The 20,668-nt window shown below is 34.6% G+C and overlaps 1 protein-coding gene across 1 annotated transcript in view; it reads left to right on the top strand.

Moving 5' to 3' along the window:
• Chd1 (chromodomain-helicase-DNA-binding protein 1) overlaps window positions 1-20,668 on the top strand; it is a 95,784-nt gene that overhangs the window by 40,549 nt on the left and 34,567 nt on the right. Inside the window, exons 13-25 of the mRNA XM_089247456.1 lie at window positions 12-101; window positions 3,430-3,620; window positions 3,889-4,024; window positions 4,141-4,193; window positions 4,372-4,525; window positions 6,298-6,450; window positions 6,577-6,648; window positions 11,853-12,002; window positions 12,627-12,787; window positions 13,604-13,715; window positions 13,846-13,932; window positions 16,470-16,655; window positions 20,183-20,322. Coding sequence (XP_089103582.1) covers window positions 12-101; window positions 3,430-3,620; window positions 3,889-4,024; window positions 4,141-4,193; window positions 4,372-4,525; window positions 6,298-6,450; window positions 6,577-6,648; window positions 11,853-12,002; window positions 12,627-12,787; window positions 13,604-13,715; window positions 13,846-13,932; window positions 16,470-16,655; window positions 20,183-20,322 — 1,685 coding nt within the window. The remainder of the gene's footprint in view (window positions 1-11; window positions 102-3,429; window positions 3,621-3,888; window positions 4,025-4,140; window positions 4,194-4,371; window positions 4,526-6,297; window positions 6,451-6,576; window positions 6,649-11,852; window positions 12,003-12,626; window positions 12,788-13,603; window positions 13,716-13,845; window positions 13,933-16,469; window positions 16,656-20,182; window positions 20,323-20,668) is intronic.

Below are 20,668 nucleotides of genomic sequence, written 5' to 3'. Positions count from 1 at the left end.
CTAACTCTCAGATCCGAAATTATGAATGGTGCCACCCTGGAAATAAAAGACTAAAGTTCAATGTTCTATTGACAACCTATGAAATTTTATTGAAAGATAAAGTGAGCTTTTTATTATTTTTAATATGGGTCATTAAAAATAACATTGGATGACAATGAAATTACATTCGATTGAAAATATACCATTTCAAATGCTTTTGACCTGCTGAACACAAATCACCATGAAAAGTTTTATTGGGTATCATTTTGGAGGTAATACCATGGTAAATATTTGAAAAGATATGTTTTATGGGTGGTATCACTGAACAACAATGAAACAGTGTCCATCTTGAAAATATAATACTATTTTAAATGATTTTGATCTGCGAACACTAATATGACCATGAAAATGATTTATTTTTGAGATATTACCATGGCAATAGTTTAAAAGTGCTTTACGAGCATTATTATGTGGTGAAAAAGTGGTAAAAACCATAGAACAACATTACCAGTGAAAATGGTCAACCTGGGTGCTTGCTGACTACTGTTAGGCAATTGTGAGTGATGTGTACGTGTGTTGCTGTAATGCACTTTAGCATATCTAAATACAGTAGAGCTCCGATTATCCGAACCTGTCAGGACCGGCCCTAGTTCCTATAATTGGACAGGCGACTTGAGGGATGTTCCTGACTATACTAAAATGTTTGAAATATATATATTTTTTTTTTATGCGTAACGGTTTTTTAATACAGTAAATCTGTTTTTCTCAAATTTAGTAGTGGATAGGTAGATTGAAAAAATATTGTGTGTGTGCACAATTTATCCAGGCTTAGGACTGGCAGCTGTTAATGCTGCCGTGTTTAATTATTTTTTAAACTTTTTTTTCGTCTTTCTTATGATTTTGATTTTTTTCTCTTTCCATCATTTTCTGAACTACAGGGATTAAAATTTGAGCAAAAAAGTTTTCGATTGTTTTTTGCTTCAAAGAAGACATTCTTTTCAGTTGTGCCATATTACAGATTCCTCTTAAATACGTTAGTTGAATAGGATCAGCGTCTTCTTCTGTCGTTCAAGCCATTTCTTTCATTTTCTTTGTAACTTAGGATTCTTCCCATCTCCATTGTTTTAAATTCCTCATTTTCATTACCAGATTTTTCGGATCCATTATCAGTTTTTTCTTTATTCAAAACTTTATCCCAAGACTTCTTCAATGTTGAGGATTTTATTATATTCCAGGAATCAACAGCGCCATCATACAACAATCTTTTAAATCAACTTTTTGTTGGGAATCAGACTTCTGATAAAAGGAGTTTTCTTAATATTTGCTTTCTATAAAGTTGAATGTCTCTATCACACTTTGATCCATGGGTTGTATTACACATTAGGTGACATGAGCAGTACCCAAAACTTTCCATTTTCAAGTTCATCTGCACCCAGATGTGAAGGTGCATTATCTAGAATCAATAGCACTCTACTATCTGTTTTCTTGAAATTTTTTTGATGCTCTTTAACTTTATGAATGAAGGGTTTATCATACCAATCAATGAAAACTTAGTCAAACTGTAGTCATTCAACCCTTTTTTTTAAGTGTAAATAACTGGTGAAGTGTTCAAATTTTTGAAGGCTCAAGGATTTTTTGATTTTCCTATCATAAACAATGGTAATTGATGGTTTCCTGTTGCATTTGCACACAAAGAATTGTTATTCTTTCCTTACTTAATTACTCACCCAGAAGCACATTTTGCAATTCCGGATGCTAATGTTTTTCGTGATAAAAAGGAGATCGCCAAAACAGTCCAGTCTCATCTGCATTGTAAATGAATTATTTTTCGTATTCTTCCGATTCAATAATTTTTTTAAATTCTTTTCCAAAATTCGTAACGACCACCATAGATTTCTTGTATACCATGGCGTAACTTGAAATTTTAAAGCCATCCAGAACTTGCTTGAAATGTATTTTCTCTATTCAATTTTTCATTGAAAAACAGTGTCTTCTCACACAATAGGGGTCCAGAAATTGGTTGACCAGGTGAGTGTTTTTGTAAAAACCATATGTACAAAGCTTTATCAACTTTATTGTCGAAAGATCTTTTCATAGATTTTCATTCCTAAGCTTCCTTGCTCACTTTCAAGTGCCATTATAAAATTTATAATGGAATCTCCATTCTTTTTAATTTCTGATGCATAGACTTTCCTACACCATACTCCAATGCTAATTTTGTTCCTGCTTCACCATTTTTAAGCATCTTTAATATCTTTGCTTTTCCCCCAACAAAAGAACAATCTTTTTTCACTTCTCAGACATCTTATTTTCAACTTAGTTCTGAATGAAATGAATCAGACTGTAACAGATCGTGAGAAGCTTGAAGAGCTACAAGCTCTTTCCAGCTTCTCTAAAAAGGTAAACACATTTGTTTGAAATAATTTTAGAAATTTGAGTTTGATATATATATATATATATTTTTTTTTTGTAAGACCAGGGATCTGGCCAGACTTTTTTGTATGGTCCTGTTTTTGTGAAAATTTTCCTAATTTTTGTGAATAGGGTCATTAATGTTCTGAAAATAAGTAATTTTGTGAGAAGCAGAATAATCTAGTTAATCTATCACAGAAAAAATTAAATGCACAACTTATAGTTTTTCATTCATCTTCATTTTGTGAAGGATCATTTTTTCCGTATCCAGAATTTTGTAAAGGGTCAATCAACTTTTCCAAGAAACCTGTCACTCAATGGAAAGTTCCACTGCAAAGGGGACACAGGAAGAGTCCACGGCAGGGGGGAGTAAGATAAACAGGAATTCTTTTGTCTTGACTTCGATTTCACCACCTTTTCCCTAGCTCTTATTTGCTTATTACTGCTCCCAATGATACACTGATTGGGGGAATGTTTTCGATTTTGCGATTTTGCATGCTACATATAAAAAATATGAGAGAGATTGTGTATTTGGCTAATTGGACAGTTCAGTGAATTGGTGTTTGGATAATCTGCGCTCTGCTGTATTTGTGTTTTTATGTATATAAATGTTGTTTCTCTATATTGTTGGAGTTTCTATGTACTTACATTGTGTTTCAATGAATTTTGCTATTATATGTGTACTGAATGTGCGATTTTAGATAAAACCATAGCCAATCCAGTTTTCTTTTTTTATGGTCAGATTCATGTTCAGCACATGGATTGCATAAAAAGTTACTATTTATATTTGAGACGCAGAAACTTTGTTAAAATTTTTTGTTCAGTAATGTTAGTGATAAACACATTGTGAAATTTTTATTTGTGAAATGTATGCACACAAATGATTATAAATTTTTTTGTTTTGTGTGGCCATTCACTTTACTATATTTTGCGTGGGTTGAAAAATGTGAAATACTTTTTCCTAAATTTTTTATGGTCAAGAACATAAGTATGGCTACTGATATTCACAAAGTTTTATTCAGTTCTTTTTATTTTCAGTCCATGCTTTCTGCTATCAGTTGGGCTGTGCTAGGTGTAGATGAAGCTCATCGCCTAAAAAATGATGATTCTCTGTTGTATAAGTCTTTGTTTGATTTTGACACCAATCACAGACTTTTGATAACTGGAACACCATTGCAAAATTCCTTGCGCGAGTTATGGGCTCTTCTTCATTTCATCATGCCTCAAAAGTGAGTGTGGTTATTTTTTTTCCATAAGAGTATATCTAAAATGCATGGTTTTGTTTTCTAAGTAACAGTAAAAAAATATTTTATCTTCTGGAGGATTCATTGACACTACTTAGAACAATTCCCTGAGGGGGGTTATTAAAAAAATAATATTTAAGAATATAATATAAAACTTAAGGCACTTATAAAACATTTGTTTAAAATTGGATTATTCCTTGTTTCAATAGTGGTGTCAAACTGTATGAATTTGTAAATGTATGACAATCATTAGGTTTCCTTCGTGGAATGAATTCGAGAAGGAACACAAGAACACAGCTGATAAAGGTTACCCAAAACTCCATAAGCAGCTAGAACCATTTATCATTCGCCGTATCAAGAAAGATGTTGAAAAATCTTTACCAGCCAAGGTATGAAAATTATCACCCCTGATTTTCATGATATATACTTGAATATCTCTTTTAAAACAGTTCTCTTAAACAGGTGTTTCTAAAAATAAATGATTCTCGATTTATTGTTGTTATAGGTTGAAAGAATTTTGAGAGTTGAAATGACAACTATTCAGAAACAATTCTACAAGTATATATATATTTTCATACTTATTAAACAAATTTCATGGGTTTTTTTTAAATTTAAATTTCTTAATTTATATTCAATTTGAAGTAAATATTTCCCTACAGTTTCATTTTATATTTTGGTGCACTTTTATAAATGATAGAATATCTTGTTTGTAGCAATTGTTTTCTTTTTGATACAGGTGGATATTGACTAAGAATTATGCTGCACTCAGCAAAGGAGTCAGGGGAAATGTATTTTTTTTCTCGAACTTGGTTATGGAATTAAAAAAGTGCTGCAATCATGGCATGTTAATTCGTCCCATCGAAAATCCTAATAATTTGGATAATCTACAGGTAATCTTAATATGTTACTGATATTGACTTTTTAAGTTGATCAGCTCCATGCAAGTTAAGTTGATTCTCCTAAGACTGTTGATATAAATGACCATTGCATCAATAATTCCAAGATGAAGAACTATTGTAGCTGGTCAACTTAGGAAGTTGGTATCATATAAAGTACAAAAGTGAATCTAATCACGATAATGTACTGTGTATTACTGATAAAATTCAATTTTTTGAACTTCTTTCATGCCATGCACATTATCTAACCTGACAAAAAAAATACAAAAAGTTTTCAGTCAAGAATAATGGTCGCTGTGCATCTCAGGTCATTAGGACCTGGGTTTGAACCGCAAAGGCAGAACAGTTGGTGGTCGGCTGGAGTTCGTTTTCACAAAAAGTGGTTCACAACTTTGAGTTGATATCTCCATTAAAAACTCTCACCACAGAGAACAACAAGCCTATAATGGTACAAATATTCAATCATTGCATTTCACTTATAGTTTTATAAATACATGGCAGCACTAAATTTACACACAACACCAGATATGTACTCAAAATTCTCAGGTACACATGCACACTTTTGGTGTAACTCTTTCGGTAGTGAATTCTCATTCCGAGGTAGGCCAGAGTTCTCAGTTTGAAAAGTTGAGAATAATGTATGTGCCCAGGAGGATTTCTAATGAAGTTGGATTTGATGTTATAAAACTGTTTGAGAAAATTGTTTTAAAATTATTCCAAAAATTTTATTGACCAAAATTTTGTTACTTCAAATACAAACATTTTTAAATTTAGTGAATAAAATAATGTGGGAAAATATTTTATTGTGAGTATACATACACCTTGATGTTTCAAGTTATTGGTCGACACAGCAGAAATTAATTACAGGCAGATCTTTCTTTTTTTTTTCACTGGGATCGCTGCTGCCACTCTCTCAGGAACGTTATCCACCAATTTTTGGAATGTTTGAATTCATTCCATTTTTGCTTAAGAGCCAAGACTGGTCCAAGTACAAATTAGCAAGCAAGTTCAATTCCACAACACTTAGTCCAAGATACCAGCTGTATAAGGCATTAGCAATATGGTCTAGTGCCCTATAGTGAAACAATAATGGGTTCTTCTGGCTGAACTGTTGTCACAGTGTGGGTAATGTAAAATGGTCAATACTGTTATAATAGGATGCTGTGGTCATGCACAGGAAGCAATGGGAGTCCATACTGTCACCAATTAAGTCAAATAAATTTCAGAGGTGTCTGTAGACCTGCTGATATGATCACAGTGCAGTGATTTCCAAAAGCTAGTCTGCTGGATATGTTTCCATATAAATAAGACAATGAATTGCTATGGAGTCAGTGACTATGACGTAGAGCAGGGGTCCTTGATTCCCTCCAAGTTTGTGTTTCTCAAAGTGTGTGTCTCAGCTCTTAGAGGCATCGCCAATCTTTGTCATAGGCCTCATGGTGAGCTGGAGATATTTGTCCGCCTATTATATTTTGAAGAGGTTCTTTTACAAGTAAAAGCATCTACTAAACTATTCTTGAGAGCCACAGAGGAATCATGAATTGGGTAAGGGAGCTGAGGATTACAAAAGTTTGAGAACCAACTGCTCTAAGTCCTCAGCAATACTCAGTCTTAATTGAAAAACACTAATTTGATGTATGTGTAGAATCAAATTATCTAACTTCATTTACTGTTCAATCAGAAAACATTAAAACTAGATGAACTAGTCTGTTCTCTTCAAGCGTCTTTAGTATGAACATAATTTCTGTATATTTATTTATTTTTAGTTGCTCATAAAAGGCAGTGGTAAAATTGTTTTACTGGACAAGTTACTCTGTAGACTAAGAGAGACTGGTCACCGTGTATTGATATTTTCTCAGATGGTTAGAATGTTGGATATTCTTGCAGAGTACTTGCAGTTACGTCATTTTCCATTCCAAGTAAGTGTGCATAGTATGTTTTATAAATGTTTCCTTTTTTTTCTCACTGGTATCCATTTAATGAACCATTGTAATCACCAATCAATCAAATTTTTGTCACCAGTAAATTAAAATTTTCTTTTTTAGAGATTAGATGGATCAATTAAAGGCGAGTTAAGAAAGCAAGCTCTGGACCATTTCAATGCTGAAGGGTCTCAGGTATATTTTCGACACAATATTTTTAACTATCGTTAGTATGGGAAATTTATTATTAAACACTTGAAATATGTTTACTTCAATTTTTCATTCTCTATAACATAGCTGTGTATAACATCTCTTGGATTTTTCAAGAAGCTTCCAAATTTCTACTCTCACAAAAAAAAATTCTTATATCTCCCAAATTTTGACTTTGATTATAAAAAAATCCATACTTTGGTGGAAAGAAATTATTCCTATAGAATTTACCCATACAGATAAAATGTTTTCATTTTTATTCCCCAAAATTTTGTCACAAGCGTGATGCAAATTATCACCATTGCATTAAGTCACAAAAAAATATTTAATTTTTGGGAAAAGACAAAATTTGCCAGACAGCCAGCATCAATTCTTTCTTTCAATATCCAAAATTGGTGAGATGACTTGTATCTGCTTTGATTTATGTCCTGTTAAGTCTGAATGTCCCATTTTGGGCCTGAAATTTTTTTGTTGGCATGAGTGTATTTGAGAGTAGTTATAACAGGTAATTTTTAACCTACTAGTTGGCAATGATTGACAACTTGCAGTAATCTGAGATGACTTACATGATGTCGCGTTTTGGAAGGGGAAAAAATTCCCACAATTTTACTTTTATTAATGAAAAATCCCTACTCTTTTTTTTCTTTTCTTTTTCTTTTTTTTTTTCAAAACTCCCATTTACATTTATTTTTGTACAGATTTTGAATCAGTGCAAAAATCACTCAGATTCTCAATTTTCTAAAGTTGGCAACTATGCTATTGGATCTCATATAGCATAATTTTAGAGGATCATATTACAAGGATGCAAGAGCTGCGTCGAAATGGTTATCTTGCTATATGGTGTGCCGAATCCCTGCACATTTACGCCAATTCCGTTTGTTTTGTGGGTCATTTTGAAAGTGCAGGCAGGTAGGTTTTCTGATTCAGGCAGCAGGTGTAGATGGGTGCGATCACCCCCCCCCCCCCAAATATGGGAAAAATTAACCTGGCCCTTAAAATAAAATACTGGACAATCGAACGAACCTACACAAAATAGATCGCCCCTCCCAGTACATTGCCCTGAATCCGCATCTCTCCGACATTCAGTGCAATCAGAATGTGAAAATGAGTGCTTCCGAAAATTTGGTTGTGTTGCGCCATCTACTGGGTTCACTCCCTGCGAGGGTAAACGGCGCACACTGTCTGTCGAATCAAAAAATCTGCTGGTACTATGTACATCTAGTACTCACATGATGGTTTCAACTCTCAGAAGAAGTGTTCCCTTGATTATGATTATTAGTTTAATCTACTCTTATAAAAAAATAACTCGGTCTGTAAAGAAATTGGCTCATTCCTGTGCACTCTATTTTGACTGGTGTGGATCGCTGTTTGGTGCAATGATCGATTGGACGCTGGCATGCGTTCCGCAGGGAACGAACACAAGTGCTTTATCACTCACACCTCACTCTGTTTAATGTTCTAGGCTCTTATGCTCTGATTTGAACCCACTATTTCTATTCGTCGATCGCTTCATAACACAACTGGGCTGGTGTGGATTCCAGTTAATACAGATCAACAGTGAGTTTAGTAGTTTTTCATACACAGGACGCATTATCAGCAGGAGTGCGGGCAGAGCTTATTTCAGAAAGTTTTGTCATAGGTGCCAAAGGAGCTCTATACAACAGGAACATTGGTTGGGGTCTAGGATTGCCAGACGACCATGTATACAACCCTCAAGGGTCATATGTGGGAATGGATTTTGAATTGAATGTTCATGAATCATTTCAGATCCTCAGCTTTCTCTCAAAGTTGCTCAGTGGGGAAGGAGGCTCATCTGGCATGAGCTCCTACGTTCCAGTGCCTATAGGAAGTTGTATTTGAATGAACTTGAAATTAATTTTTTTCAATTTCCAAACAATTTTAAATTAAGTTAATTTTGACATTTTTAAGTTAAACTTTAGCTTTTTCAGCATGCATGTGTCTGCTTTCAAAAAAATCAAATAATTAATATTGCATGGATGGGATTGCTGCGCCATTAGCAATTTCCTGCTACATACTGCGCCATAATGTTGATTTTCCGAGAAAATTTGGTGATTCTGTGCCAATCTGAGTTCTCCAAAATTTCCCTCTCCAACTTTCGCTTTCGATGACGTCATTTGAATTATGCTGAGACGTCAACCTCGGCGTTGCTACTGTAACTTATAGAAAACCTTTTTGTTCCTGTTTTTTTGTAGAATTCATCAAGATAACCGGTTCTGCCAAGGTTTCCTGCATTTGGGTGTGAAAATATTGCATCCGTATTTCAGATTCCGAAAACTTGCGTCGCCTCTGATTAATGAAAAAGTCGAATTTCGAGCTAAAAAAAGTTTGGGTTTTTTAACCTATCGGAGACTACGCAGGTTTTCTGAATCTGAAATGCGGACGCACTATTTTTGCACCATCGAGCTGGAGGGAGCATGACGTCAGCGGTCTTCACCTTGGCAGTGCTGAGAACGGCATCCGCAACATCATTCGTCGGAAGATCATGTGACTCGATGAAAACACACACAATCCCCCGTTATTTTTTTTTTGGCATAAATAGGAGTTTGAAACAATAAATGAAAGAAATAATTTCAGTATCAATGAGATAATTCCAAAATAAATGAAAGTGATAATTACAGCATTAATAAAAGATAATTCCAGAGTTAATAAAAGATAATTCCAGAGTTAATAAAAGATAATTCCAGAGTTAATAAAAGATAATTTCAACATTGATGAAAGTGATAATTCCAACATTGATGAAAGTGATAATTCCAACATTGATGAAAGTGATAATTCCAAAATCATAAAAGCGATAATTCCAGCATTAATGAAAGATAATTCCAGAATTAATGAGAGAGAGAGAATTCTAGAATTAATGAAAGAAAAATTGTAGAATTAATGAAAGAAAAATTGTAGAATTAATGAAAGAAAAATTCTAGTTTTAATGAATGATAATTACAGCATTAAAATGAAAAACTTTTGAAATTAATGAAAGAAAAATTCTAATTTTAATGAAAGAAAAATTTAGTTTTAATGAAAGAAAAATTTAGTTTTAATGAAAGAGAGAATTTCAGTTCCAAAATAAATGAAAGTTATAATTCCAGCATTAATTAAATATTATGTAATTAATGAAAGATAATTTCAGCATTAGTGAAAGAAATAATTAATAAAGGAAATAATTCCAGAATTATTGAAAGAGAATTCCAGAATTAATGAAAGAGATAATTCATCATTGATGCAGAAGTAAGGAGTCCAGATCAGACTCATCTCGACTGCATCAAATCCAGGAAGTCCTTTCAGATAAAAGTGTTTTGGTGAAAGCTTTGTTTCTGAAAGAAGCATCAAAACTTGGCTTTGAATGGCTTTCTGACATTATTTGAAAAAGAGGAGCCCCTCATACACATTTTGTATGATGAGCTAGGAGTTTGTTAGAAAAACTATGGCACATTTTCTGAAATCTGAACATATTCAGAATGTTAGAATTGCTGAGCTTCAGAATTTAGCTATAGAAAGCAGTGAGAACTGGAGGAAAAATGTGGTTGTTGGTGCTGAAATAGAATCCAATCTTGCTGAGTTGGGGGAATATTCTCAACAAAAAATTTCTATTAGGTGCTAGATCATCAAGCACTTGCTCAAAGTTTTACCTTTTGAGAACACCATGCTGGAAAAAATTAAGTATTTGCATCCCATTTTCTGACTGGAAAACTCTTCATTATCATACATTAAGTAGATTGTTTCAAAGCTACCACAAGTTTGTCCTTTGGATACCCCTGTTCTCTTGGATGAATGGATTTCTCTGCAGTGTGAAGATATACATGTGAGTTATCAAAGGTTAGATAAGTATTGGGGATCTATATTTGATCTGAAAAACTTGGATGGAAGTGCAAAGTTCAAAATTTTGCTTGTGCTTGTCAAAGCCTTAATATGTCTTGCCCACATGGAAATGCAGACTGCGAGAGGGGCTTTAGTGTAAACAAACATTTCCTGCAACATAGATCAAATCTTTCGGTTGAAAATATCAATGGCATTAGGAAAATAAAATCTTATGTACAGCATTCTCGAAATGCTAAAGACATTGATGTCGATGCCAATCTTCTGAAAGCTGTTCACAGCTCGCATCAGAAGTACCAAGACAGACTTCAGCACCAAAAAACTTTTGATAAGAAAGTTCCACGACCAGATGAGAATCAAAGACTAAAAGCAGAAGAAAGGGAGTTGGAAATTCAGTTGTCATCATCAAAAACTATGCCGAACACTACAGAGAAAATGATAGAAGTGGGGATAAAGAGAAAAAACTTTGTAGACATCAAAAATGGGCAAGTTCGTCTGAAAACACCGAAAGAAAAAATGTGTAGTGTTCTTGAGAAATTGGAGGAAAACAGAGTCATGAGTCAACAAAATGTCATGAGGTTTTTTTTTAATGTATGCTTATTTGTTTGATTTGTAAACTTTTACTTTTTCTTCTTATGCCCAGCTTGGATTATGACTTATAATTTTTACGTCCCTACAAGTGGATGCAAGTTTTATCAAACATATAAAACAGATTTTTGATGCCGGAACTCTATAACTGGTTAAAATGTTCAAAATTGAATAATCTGATTATCTTGGTTCAAAAAATTTTCATTTTTGACAAAGGTAATAATGATTCTGCGCACTGCTCCGAATTCACAGATTGCTGCTCCGAAACATTAAATTTACTGCTCCGAAAAGAGTCAACAGCAATCCCATCCCTGATATTGCCATTTCAGTTTTGCATGCTTTAGCAGTGACAAATGCCTAAAAAAATGTTAATGAACTTTAAATTTTTTTTAAATTAATTTTTGAAGGAAATTTATTTAGAATTATATTTTCCTAACTATTTTTGCTTCAGAAATGAAAATTTGTTGCTTCAAAATAGATGAGTGGCACTTGCATCCCTAATATTTTAATGGTTGTGCTACCAGATTTTTTTATTACCACTATAATTTGTTCTATTCATTCATATGAAAGATATATTGAATTTTTTAATTGAACAAAGTAGCTTTATTATATAGAAACTCTAGTGTATTTTAGTATGTGTTTTTACTTTTATTCTCATGCATTTCAAAGAAATTACTCCTAAGGTTAGAGACCCTCAGATTTTGTTCTTGCATTATCCTATCACTGTATGACAAAATAGAATTCTGATCTAGCTTTTTTTTTTCCTGTAGGATTTTTGTTTCTTGCTTTCAACAAGAGCTGGAGGATTAGGAATAAATTTGGCAACAGCAGATACTGTGATAATATTTGATAGCGACTGGAATCCACAAAATGATCTGCAGGCTCAAGCCAGAGCTCACAGGATTGGCCAAAAGAATCAAGTGAGTGTCTTTGGGTCATACCTTTTTCCAGCAATCCTAAATTTAATGATGTCATCGATTTTTAAATATAAATTAAATAGCTCAGACAGATTTTTATCACAATCTATAGTGGGGTTCACGATCCATTTCATTGATTTATTGACAAAGTTTAAGAGTCTCACGTCTGGAATTTAGTGCTAGATACTACTTATTGTCCTATTAGAGAGCAAGTAGTCTTTTTTTTTATTGGCATACATGGCTTTGTTGATGAAACATTTTTTTCCTGTTTATGTTCTATATTTTGATTGTCATTGCTTCCATTGATATGGTTCATTATGAACATGATTATATTCATGCTTCATGATGGATCATGTGCTGTCTGCAGATGGCAAAAACTAATAATTTTGATGATGTATCTTGAAAGTTTGTTACTATGGTAAAATAGGCTTAAAAAGGAGGATACTTTGTTTTCAATTAACCACAATGTTGTGAGCTAGTTAAACAGAGAAAATTCTCATTCTTTCGACAATTGTAGATTTTTTTTTATTTCTTCTTCCATGGTGAATACATTTGTACAAACCGAATGCAATCTTATTTTTTCAAGTCCTTTCTTTTCATGAAAGTTTTTGCCATTTCTTCCAACAGGTAAACATATATCGTTTAGTCACAAAAAATAGTGTAGAAGAAGACATCATTGAAAGAGCAAAGAAGAAGATGGTTCTCGATCACCTTGTTATCCAACGCATGGATACCACTGGTCGAATTACTTCAGTGACATCCTCCATGAATAATAAGAGCCAGACTGGGTGGGTTTTTTTTTGCAGATATAGCCAAACTTAAAATTTTTAAGTTATAAATTAAGGGGATTCTCAAGTAGAATGCTGGTGTTTGAATTGTGTTCTGTGTAATTTGTTTCAATGTAAAGGGCTGTTTAATGAATATTATAGTTTCGTAAACAGAGTTTTCTGTCTCTTTTTCTTTTTTAATAAATTTATAATAAGAACTTGCAGGAAAAGTTCAAAGTTATTCCACTATTTTAAAATATTCTATATTGGTTTTCCTTGAGGAGTATGAAATAAATAATTGTGATTCATAAAATTTTAGCCAATCGAATGCCATACAGTGAAATTTTGCTGTAACAATACTGAATATAATGAATTGCTCTAAAACTATATTTTTCCAAATCTCTTTTGGCCTTCAATCTAATGTAATGCTCCTCTCAGTACAATGAACTACTATGATAAATCTCTCTATAACAACGGTTCTTAACTATTTGTGCTCCATGGACTCTTTGTGACAATGAGATGAAAGCTACAGAACCCCTATGCCAATGAAATTATGATCTATGATACCATAGATCCCTTAACAGAATAACTAATATTCAGCATATAATTATCTGAAAACAACAAATTGATTGATTTTATATCCAAGCTCACTGCCTTCTGATATCCCTGCAAGGTATCCATGGACCACTGCTTAAGAATCCCTGCTGTACAATAGCATTTATATTAATATCTCTAGTTTTCACTGTCTTTATTTTAATTTTTTTTATTTCTTATGTTTCCAGTATGAGTATTTTAGAGAGTTATTCTTCTGACTGGGCTTTTTTTTTACATGTATAGAACTACAACTAATACAACAAACCCATTTAACAAAGAAGAACTTGCTGCAATAATTCAGTTTGGAGCCGTTGAATTATTTAAGGAAACTGGTGATGAAGAAGAAGAACCACAAGTAATGTTTCTGTTTTAATTGCTCCACCATTTATAGTCTTTAATTTATGGATATTACTTTCGTAAGTCCATTACGGTGGTTGATTTTTCTCCCTTGCATTTCTTTTCATTTATTCATTCTTTCTCTATAGGTAGATATTGATGAGATACTGAGTAGAGCTGAGACAAGGGAAGATCAACCGCTTTCTGCTGGAGAAGAATTACTTTCAGCATTCAAAGTAAATTTTCTCTTTTAGTTCTTCCCAGTGTTAGATAGAATGTTAGAATATTTATTTTTAACTGAAAATAAAATCATATAAATTGATTCATATGCAACCACTTTCTAATTGTATTTAAAAGCGTTTTAAGTATCGTCCTTTTGTTAAAATCACACCAATTTGCTGATTTAGGATCGGCAAAGAGGTGGCCCTAGTCCTATTATTAGAAATGATTAGTGCAGAGTTGACAACTGCTACAGCTTGTCTGTAGTTTCTATGGATGGCCACAATAAACTATACAGAGCTATGGGAGGCACTCTCAATACTATGGAAATTGGTTTGAAAAAATGCGGTCTTTGAGTTTCTTGCTATGTTTTATTTATTATTATTTTTAAATTTCATCTCAATCTTTACCATAATGATCAATTCATATATGCATGGTTTAGAGAGAAGACAAACTCGAAGCCGATCTATTTTGTCTATGTGTAGAAGGCTAAAGCCATGTCTAAACCTGCCGCTCTACTCGATGCCCAAATGCAAAAACCTGTTTTCCGCTGTATTCTAAAAGCAGATTTTTGAGTGGTTCAGCATGATGGGTCTGGACCCACCTTCATTTACATAGTGCATGGTCGAGCTTGCGGAACTTGCAGGGGTGGGAACTCTGTGCCCATTGTGCCGCACTGCGCCAAAATTAACATCTTGCGCCATCCTGCTCCAATAGGGTATTTTTGTATTTTTCTGCGCCAAATATCGAATTTTGCTTCAGTATGCCCAGAATTTCGGAAAGGACGTCAAAAAATTTTTGTTCCTGCTTGCCGCGAAACGATTCTTTCCAAAAATAGATTGTTTTATTCCACTGTACTTTTCAACCATCGCCGTATTTAAACTATCGGGCTTTCCATCGCGCGAAACCCCAATAATATCAGCGATCGTGCAACTGAAAATGGTTTGCAATGGTCTTTCAGCTTCAAAGCGAGTCAGTTTCAGTTTTCAAAAAAAAAAGTCGCCACTGGAAGCAGCAGAAATTACTGTAGTCTGTCGTCATTGCGTCAAATCCTGATGTGTCGTGAAAAAAATATTCGAGGAGTGAAAAGAGCATGTCCGCCGAATTATGATTGCTAATTTAGAAACTTTGTTAGAAACTTAAATTACCAAATAACGAGTGTCAGATTGTCAATCTCACCAAATAATGAGTACTGAATCGCCAACCATCGTGTTGATTCTTCCGAAATTCTCTCCCATTTTGCAACAATTTCTTTCTGAGTATAAACAAATTGAAAACTTGATATAGAAAATTTATAATATCTATAAACACTAGAAAATGTTTAGCCCATTTGAAGGGCTGCTGTTCCATACAGCAAATAGTGCCCTCAGTAAGAAAAAAATCATCTTAAATAGACTGGTGCAAAAAATTTTATGACAGCCGCTCTTTCAAACATGGTGTCGAAAGCCTGAAACACCAAAAACAAAAAACAAGCTGATGAAAAGATGTTTGATAACAAAAGACAGTGCAGTTGTTTTATTTTGAAAAGGAGTGAGGGTTAACAAAAATATTGTTAATTTCGCTGCTCCAATTTATAAATATCTGCTCCGAATCCTATATTTTGTTGCTCCGAAACTGCTCAGAATCCTCAATTTGCTGCTCCAAAGCTGCTCCGAAATGGACTTTGTCACTTCCCACCCCTGAACTTGTGTCGAAAGAATATTACGTCGTAGGTATTGAGCTCTGATACGAAGAAAACAGATGGGGACTAGGATTGTTAGACATCCATATATACTGCCTACAAGGGCGTATGCAGGTTGGAATTGCATTGAATATTCATGAATTATTAAAGGACTCAGCTACCTCATATTCAAGTGTCTTCGGGAGGAGGGGGGGGGGCTCATGTGGCCTTCTAGGTTCCAGTGCCAATGAGGTGCTGCATTTAATGAACTTTCAATTAAAATTAAAATTTTGAGTAATTTTTTTTATTGTACTATAATTATGTTGTCCTGGGGGGGGGATACCTCCTCCTCCCCCATGGCAAAGCTGAACTTTCATCACTACTGATAAGCTTTAAGCCAATGTTGGCATGTCTGCTAGTGTTTTTCCTACTTTAGCCAGCCATTTGGCAAAGCGGCTGAAGATTGGTGCCAAAAGCCAAAACTTGATGAGCTGATATAAAAGTCTTTTAGGCGACACATGTTGCAACAAGTTCACCTGATTGCAACTAATGATGGTGATAAATATAAAGAATAAAAATTTAAAATCGTGCCTTTTTTCTTCCGACTTTGTTGATCACTCCATGCCATTTCGCAAACCAGCTGATCAATTTATGGTGAAATTAACCAATACACAAAGTGGCCACCTATTCGTAAACTAACCTATTTTGGGCTTTGGTCGTAACATATACGTCAACTGAACATGAAAGTGGTGTTTATTATGTATACACTATAATATTTTAAGTTTTTAGAAAATGATTAAGTAATGTGTGTGTGTGTATGTTGAGTGTTTTTGCTGTTACTCATCTTATTGGTCAGATTTTTCTTCAATGCCAATCAATAAACTTTTACTTTAGGTTGCCAGTTTCAACTTTAATGAGGATGAAGTAAGCATGCAGAGTGCAGGTGATACCAAGGACTCTATCAAGGATTGGAGTGAAATCATTCCTGAAGAAGATAGAAAAAAATATGAAGAGGAAGCAAAAGAAAAAGAAGAAATGGAGATGTATCTGCCTCCTAGAAGCCGAAAATCCACCAGAAAAGTATGCAGTGAAGGAAACTTCATTTCATTTCATAAGTATTTCATTTGCTGACTCTTGCAAAGAATGTTCTAATTTTTTCTTTACCTGCCTGCTATATACACACCTACGCAATTCTGACGTAACTTAGCTCTTCTCAGTTAAAACTGTGTAAATTTCCTCAATGGCAATAAACCAGGGTTGTGGGTGATTTAAAAGAGGAAAAAAAAGGCTCTTGTAATGCATTCCTGTATTTGGCACTTTTTAGTAAAGGTGGTGTTGAAAATGTGTCTTAACATTAGAAACTTGATAAATTTGTTAGTTATATCGTTCGTTCTTTCAGTCTGTCATGCACGTTAAAAATGGTTTTAATGAATCTTTTACCAGGTTAAGATTAAGACCTGAGATATACATATATGCGTAACCTAACTGAAATGCTCCTAATAAAAATGCTGACCCAGATTAATTACAAGAAAAAAAATTTTATGCCTTTTAAAGAGCATTTTGACATAAAATAAACACAAAACAATAAAAAAAAAATGTAATAGTTTTGGCTCAGGTGGGAAGACGTTACTAAGAAAAAAATTCAGATCGCAAACTTCAAGGTAGAAGAGAAATGTGAACAGATTATTTTAACCAATTAGCAAAATCACAGCCACATGCGGCCTGCAACAAACAATTGTTGTAGTTAATTGGAACATCTACCAGCAAATTCAAAATATAAAATGAAAAGAATGTGACCTCTTCTTATGTGCGAATTTTCTGAATTTTTATCTGGCAAACTGGCTGCTGTAGGAGAGACTGGGGACTGGTTAGCGTAAGGGAGTAGGTTGGCAATAAGCCTCTGGTTTCCATCAGGAACCTCTGATCGGTGCTAAAATTGACTCACATGACCCTCAACATCAGCCCGACAATAGTTTTTAGTGCCATCCCAGCTGTGATGGTGAAACTGTACCACAATTTCTGTTTTACGATTTGGAAAGTAAATTTTTTGCAATTCAATTATTTTTCTCTGTGGTAAACATTTGAGGAGATTGTTACTCCTGTTATCACCGCTGAAACATGTAACCAAGTGTTAGATTTTTGTGTATTAGGTTCTACAATATCAGATGCCTGGTCACCTCTGCCACCACATTCATTTGAAAATCAAGTTTGGGGTTGGTTGGCTAACTTATAGAGGGACAGGTTGGCCATGTGCCGATCATCCTCTATGATTGACCCTATGAACCACTAGGCATGTGCTGAATGCTTTGCTCCAGATGAAATAAAAACAACGAGCATATGCTCTGGAGAGGTTGCTGAGCAGTGTCATCATTTTGCAAGCTACCCAAAAACACTACGCCATCAAATTCAATGTGTGACCCTCAAGCAACAATGCTTCCATTATTTTTCCAGAAAAATTACTATCACTTCTGAAGGCTTTAGCCAAAAAAAGAATTAAACAGGTCAAAAGAAAATCTGAAATCCTGGAAAGAACAAAAAAAATTTAAATCCAGAAAGGTAGCAAACTAAAGTTGATAAAGTGACAGTCAAGTGAAAGAGTGCCCGAGTGGCATGGTGGTAAGATGCTCGTCTACCATCGTGAAGGTTGTTGTCAGGGTCCCGGGTTCGAACCCAAGGGAGGAGGATATTGATAAGATATTTTCCCTAACGAACTCGAGGCGACCACCGATAGACAGCGCCTTCACTTCCAACCCATCTCACTAATGGCAGTAAATTGCACTATAGCGATATGGCCAGAGTTGGTGTTTGGTGAAGTAGTCAAGTGAAAGAGTGAACTTGAGCAGAAGAGAGAAAGAAGATGAGGGAGGTATAGTCTTTTTTTGCTGACTCTGATGACTCTGTCTTGATGTGAAGATCTTTAGGCTAGATGACTAGGACGACCAAGATGGACTTATTCTGCTTCAAAGGCAAACATGCCATCTACATTAGTGGTTGAGAGTTCAACTGGCAAAATTCCTCCTGAGCTGGAGGACTCGTAAACCTGACCCACTTACATTAAATTTTAATGGAAAAAATTCTAAGCAAGTCAACCTAGCAAGGCTGTCACCAGACTATGTTGTCATCTGTGTTATACTATGTAAAGAGATAGACTGGAAGAATCACTATGTAGGATGAAGTCTATGTTCCGGTTACTATGACAATGGAGGAAAGTACTGGGCTTGACCACAAAAGCAAAGATGAAGTTTTGTATGAATTATCAAATGTAGTCAATAAAATTGCTTCACCTATGTTCTTGAGTTCATCTAGCAGTGAGAACAAATACTTAGAGGACATGAAATGTCATTTACTTTGTTACTTACTTGTGATACCAACATGGTTAGTTTTGAAACGCTATGATTAACAATAGGTAGTTAATTATTACCTTGCTCTTCTTTGTTGCCTCATTTAACACCGTTTGTTCACAACCTTCCTGCTGATAACTATGTCCAGCTAAGATTTTTTGTTTAAGTTTGAAATGCCTATGCTTTTGATCTTATAGTAAAAGGTTTAAACGTTTAAGTTGTAAAAAAAAAATGAAAAACAAAAAGAAATTTGAAGACCAAATTTACGATTTTGACTGCTGTAAGGTTCGATTTGATGGCTAATTTGTTCTACTGTTTGAAAATATTCTTTGAAGTGAAACATTGAAAAATAGATAGTTTTTTCATTAGTTTATTGTGCCCCTCTCTCTCATCACAGAAGTGGTGTGCCAACCAACCCGCTAAGTGGAGCTGGTTGGCCAAACATGACTTGATGACTTTTAAGCACTCTCAACATCTGGGTGTTTGGTATTCAGGAATGAAAAAAAATACCATAATGTAGCCAAATAGATGTAGTTTCTGCAAACACAATCAAAATTGTCATAATTAAACCACACTTGTCCTCAAAAATAATCAAAACTGTTGGCAACTATCTCCGTTCTTCCCTAATGAATGTGTAAAGAACCCGTTGCAACACACATGCAAAGCTACATATTTAAGGGTTGAACTACTCACATTTCTTATAGACAGTGGATGAGCTTAATAGGCTGTTTCGATTGCTTATTGTTGTTTTTTTCTCAGATACTGAAAAGACAGGGAAATTGCTCTCCTGCACACTTGGAGGGATCCGGGTTCAAACCCCACAGTGGTGGTCGGCTGGAGTTGGTTTTCTGTGGTTCCCAACTTCAAGGCGCGAATGCGAGGCGATCTCCCCGTTAAAAAGTCTCGCCACAGAGAGCAACAGACCTACAACGTTACAAATATTCAATCATTACACTTCACTCACAATTTGAAGTATAGATGGCAGCACTGAAATATCATACACAACACTAGCTACACACTCAGACTGTTAGGTGCACTCACTTTGTTCCAGACTCTGCCACGAAGCTGGGCTGGAAGAGATCTCGGCAACGGGATAAGTCCGGTGGCTGGCGTTCATGCACACTTGGAGGGGGTATATTTCAGGCTATTCATTTTGTTAAAGGGTTTTCTATCCCTCCCCCCCCCCCTCAAAATCTATAAAAATTCTTTGACCTCATGAATGCTGATGCTGGAGGAAATAAGCATTGAATTGTGTTATTTCAATAGGCTTCTGATCACACCGACAGCGAGTCTGGAGAAAGTGGTTCTGACAACACACAGAGTGATGAAGAAAAACCGAGAAAGCGTGGCAGACCTCGCTTCAATAGGGAAGCGGTGAAAGGCTTCACAGATGTTGAAATAAGAAGGTAGACCTCTGTCATGTATAGATATTCCTACATTAGCATAGCTGAGAAAGGACCAGAGTTACGCATTAACGATTAATGTGAAACACTTGGTTTTTTTTTTTTTAACGTAACAATCATTTGATAGATTTACAATTATTGTAAGATTTTTTAACTGTTTTAATTAAAATAATTCAACATTATTTGCTTTATATCAAAGTGGTAATTTAATTTTATAAAAAGTAGGCTTGTTGACAGTGAAAATAATAGGAATCTAGATATTTTTAACTGACAATTTTCTTGTTTTTTCTCAATGTGTTTGCTTTAAATAAACAGAGTATTTTATATATAATATAACATATAATTTTTT

Source organism: Pholcus phalangioides, unplaced genomic scaffold (assembly GCF_987345545.1).
Source record: "Pholcus phalangioides strain wild (caught in Gottingen) unplaced genomic scaffold, Ppha-v1.0 ptg000003l_1, whole genome shotgun sequence".
Lineage (NCBI taxonomy): Eukaryota > Metazoa > Arthropoda > Arachnida > Araneae > Pholcidae > Pholcus > Pholcus phalangioides.
Note: the sequence above shows the minus strand (reverse complement) of the source record. Positions and strands in the feature narration are given on the sequence as shown.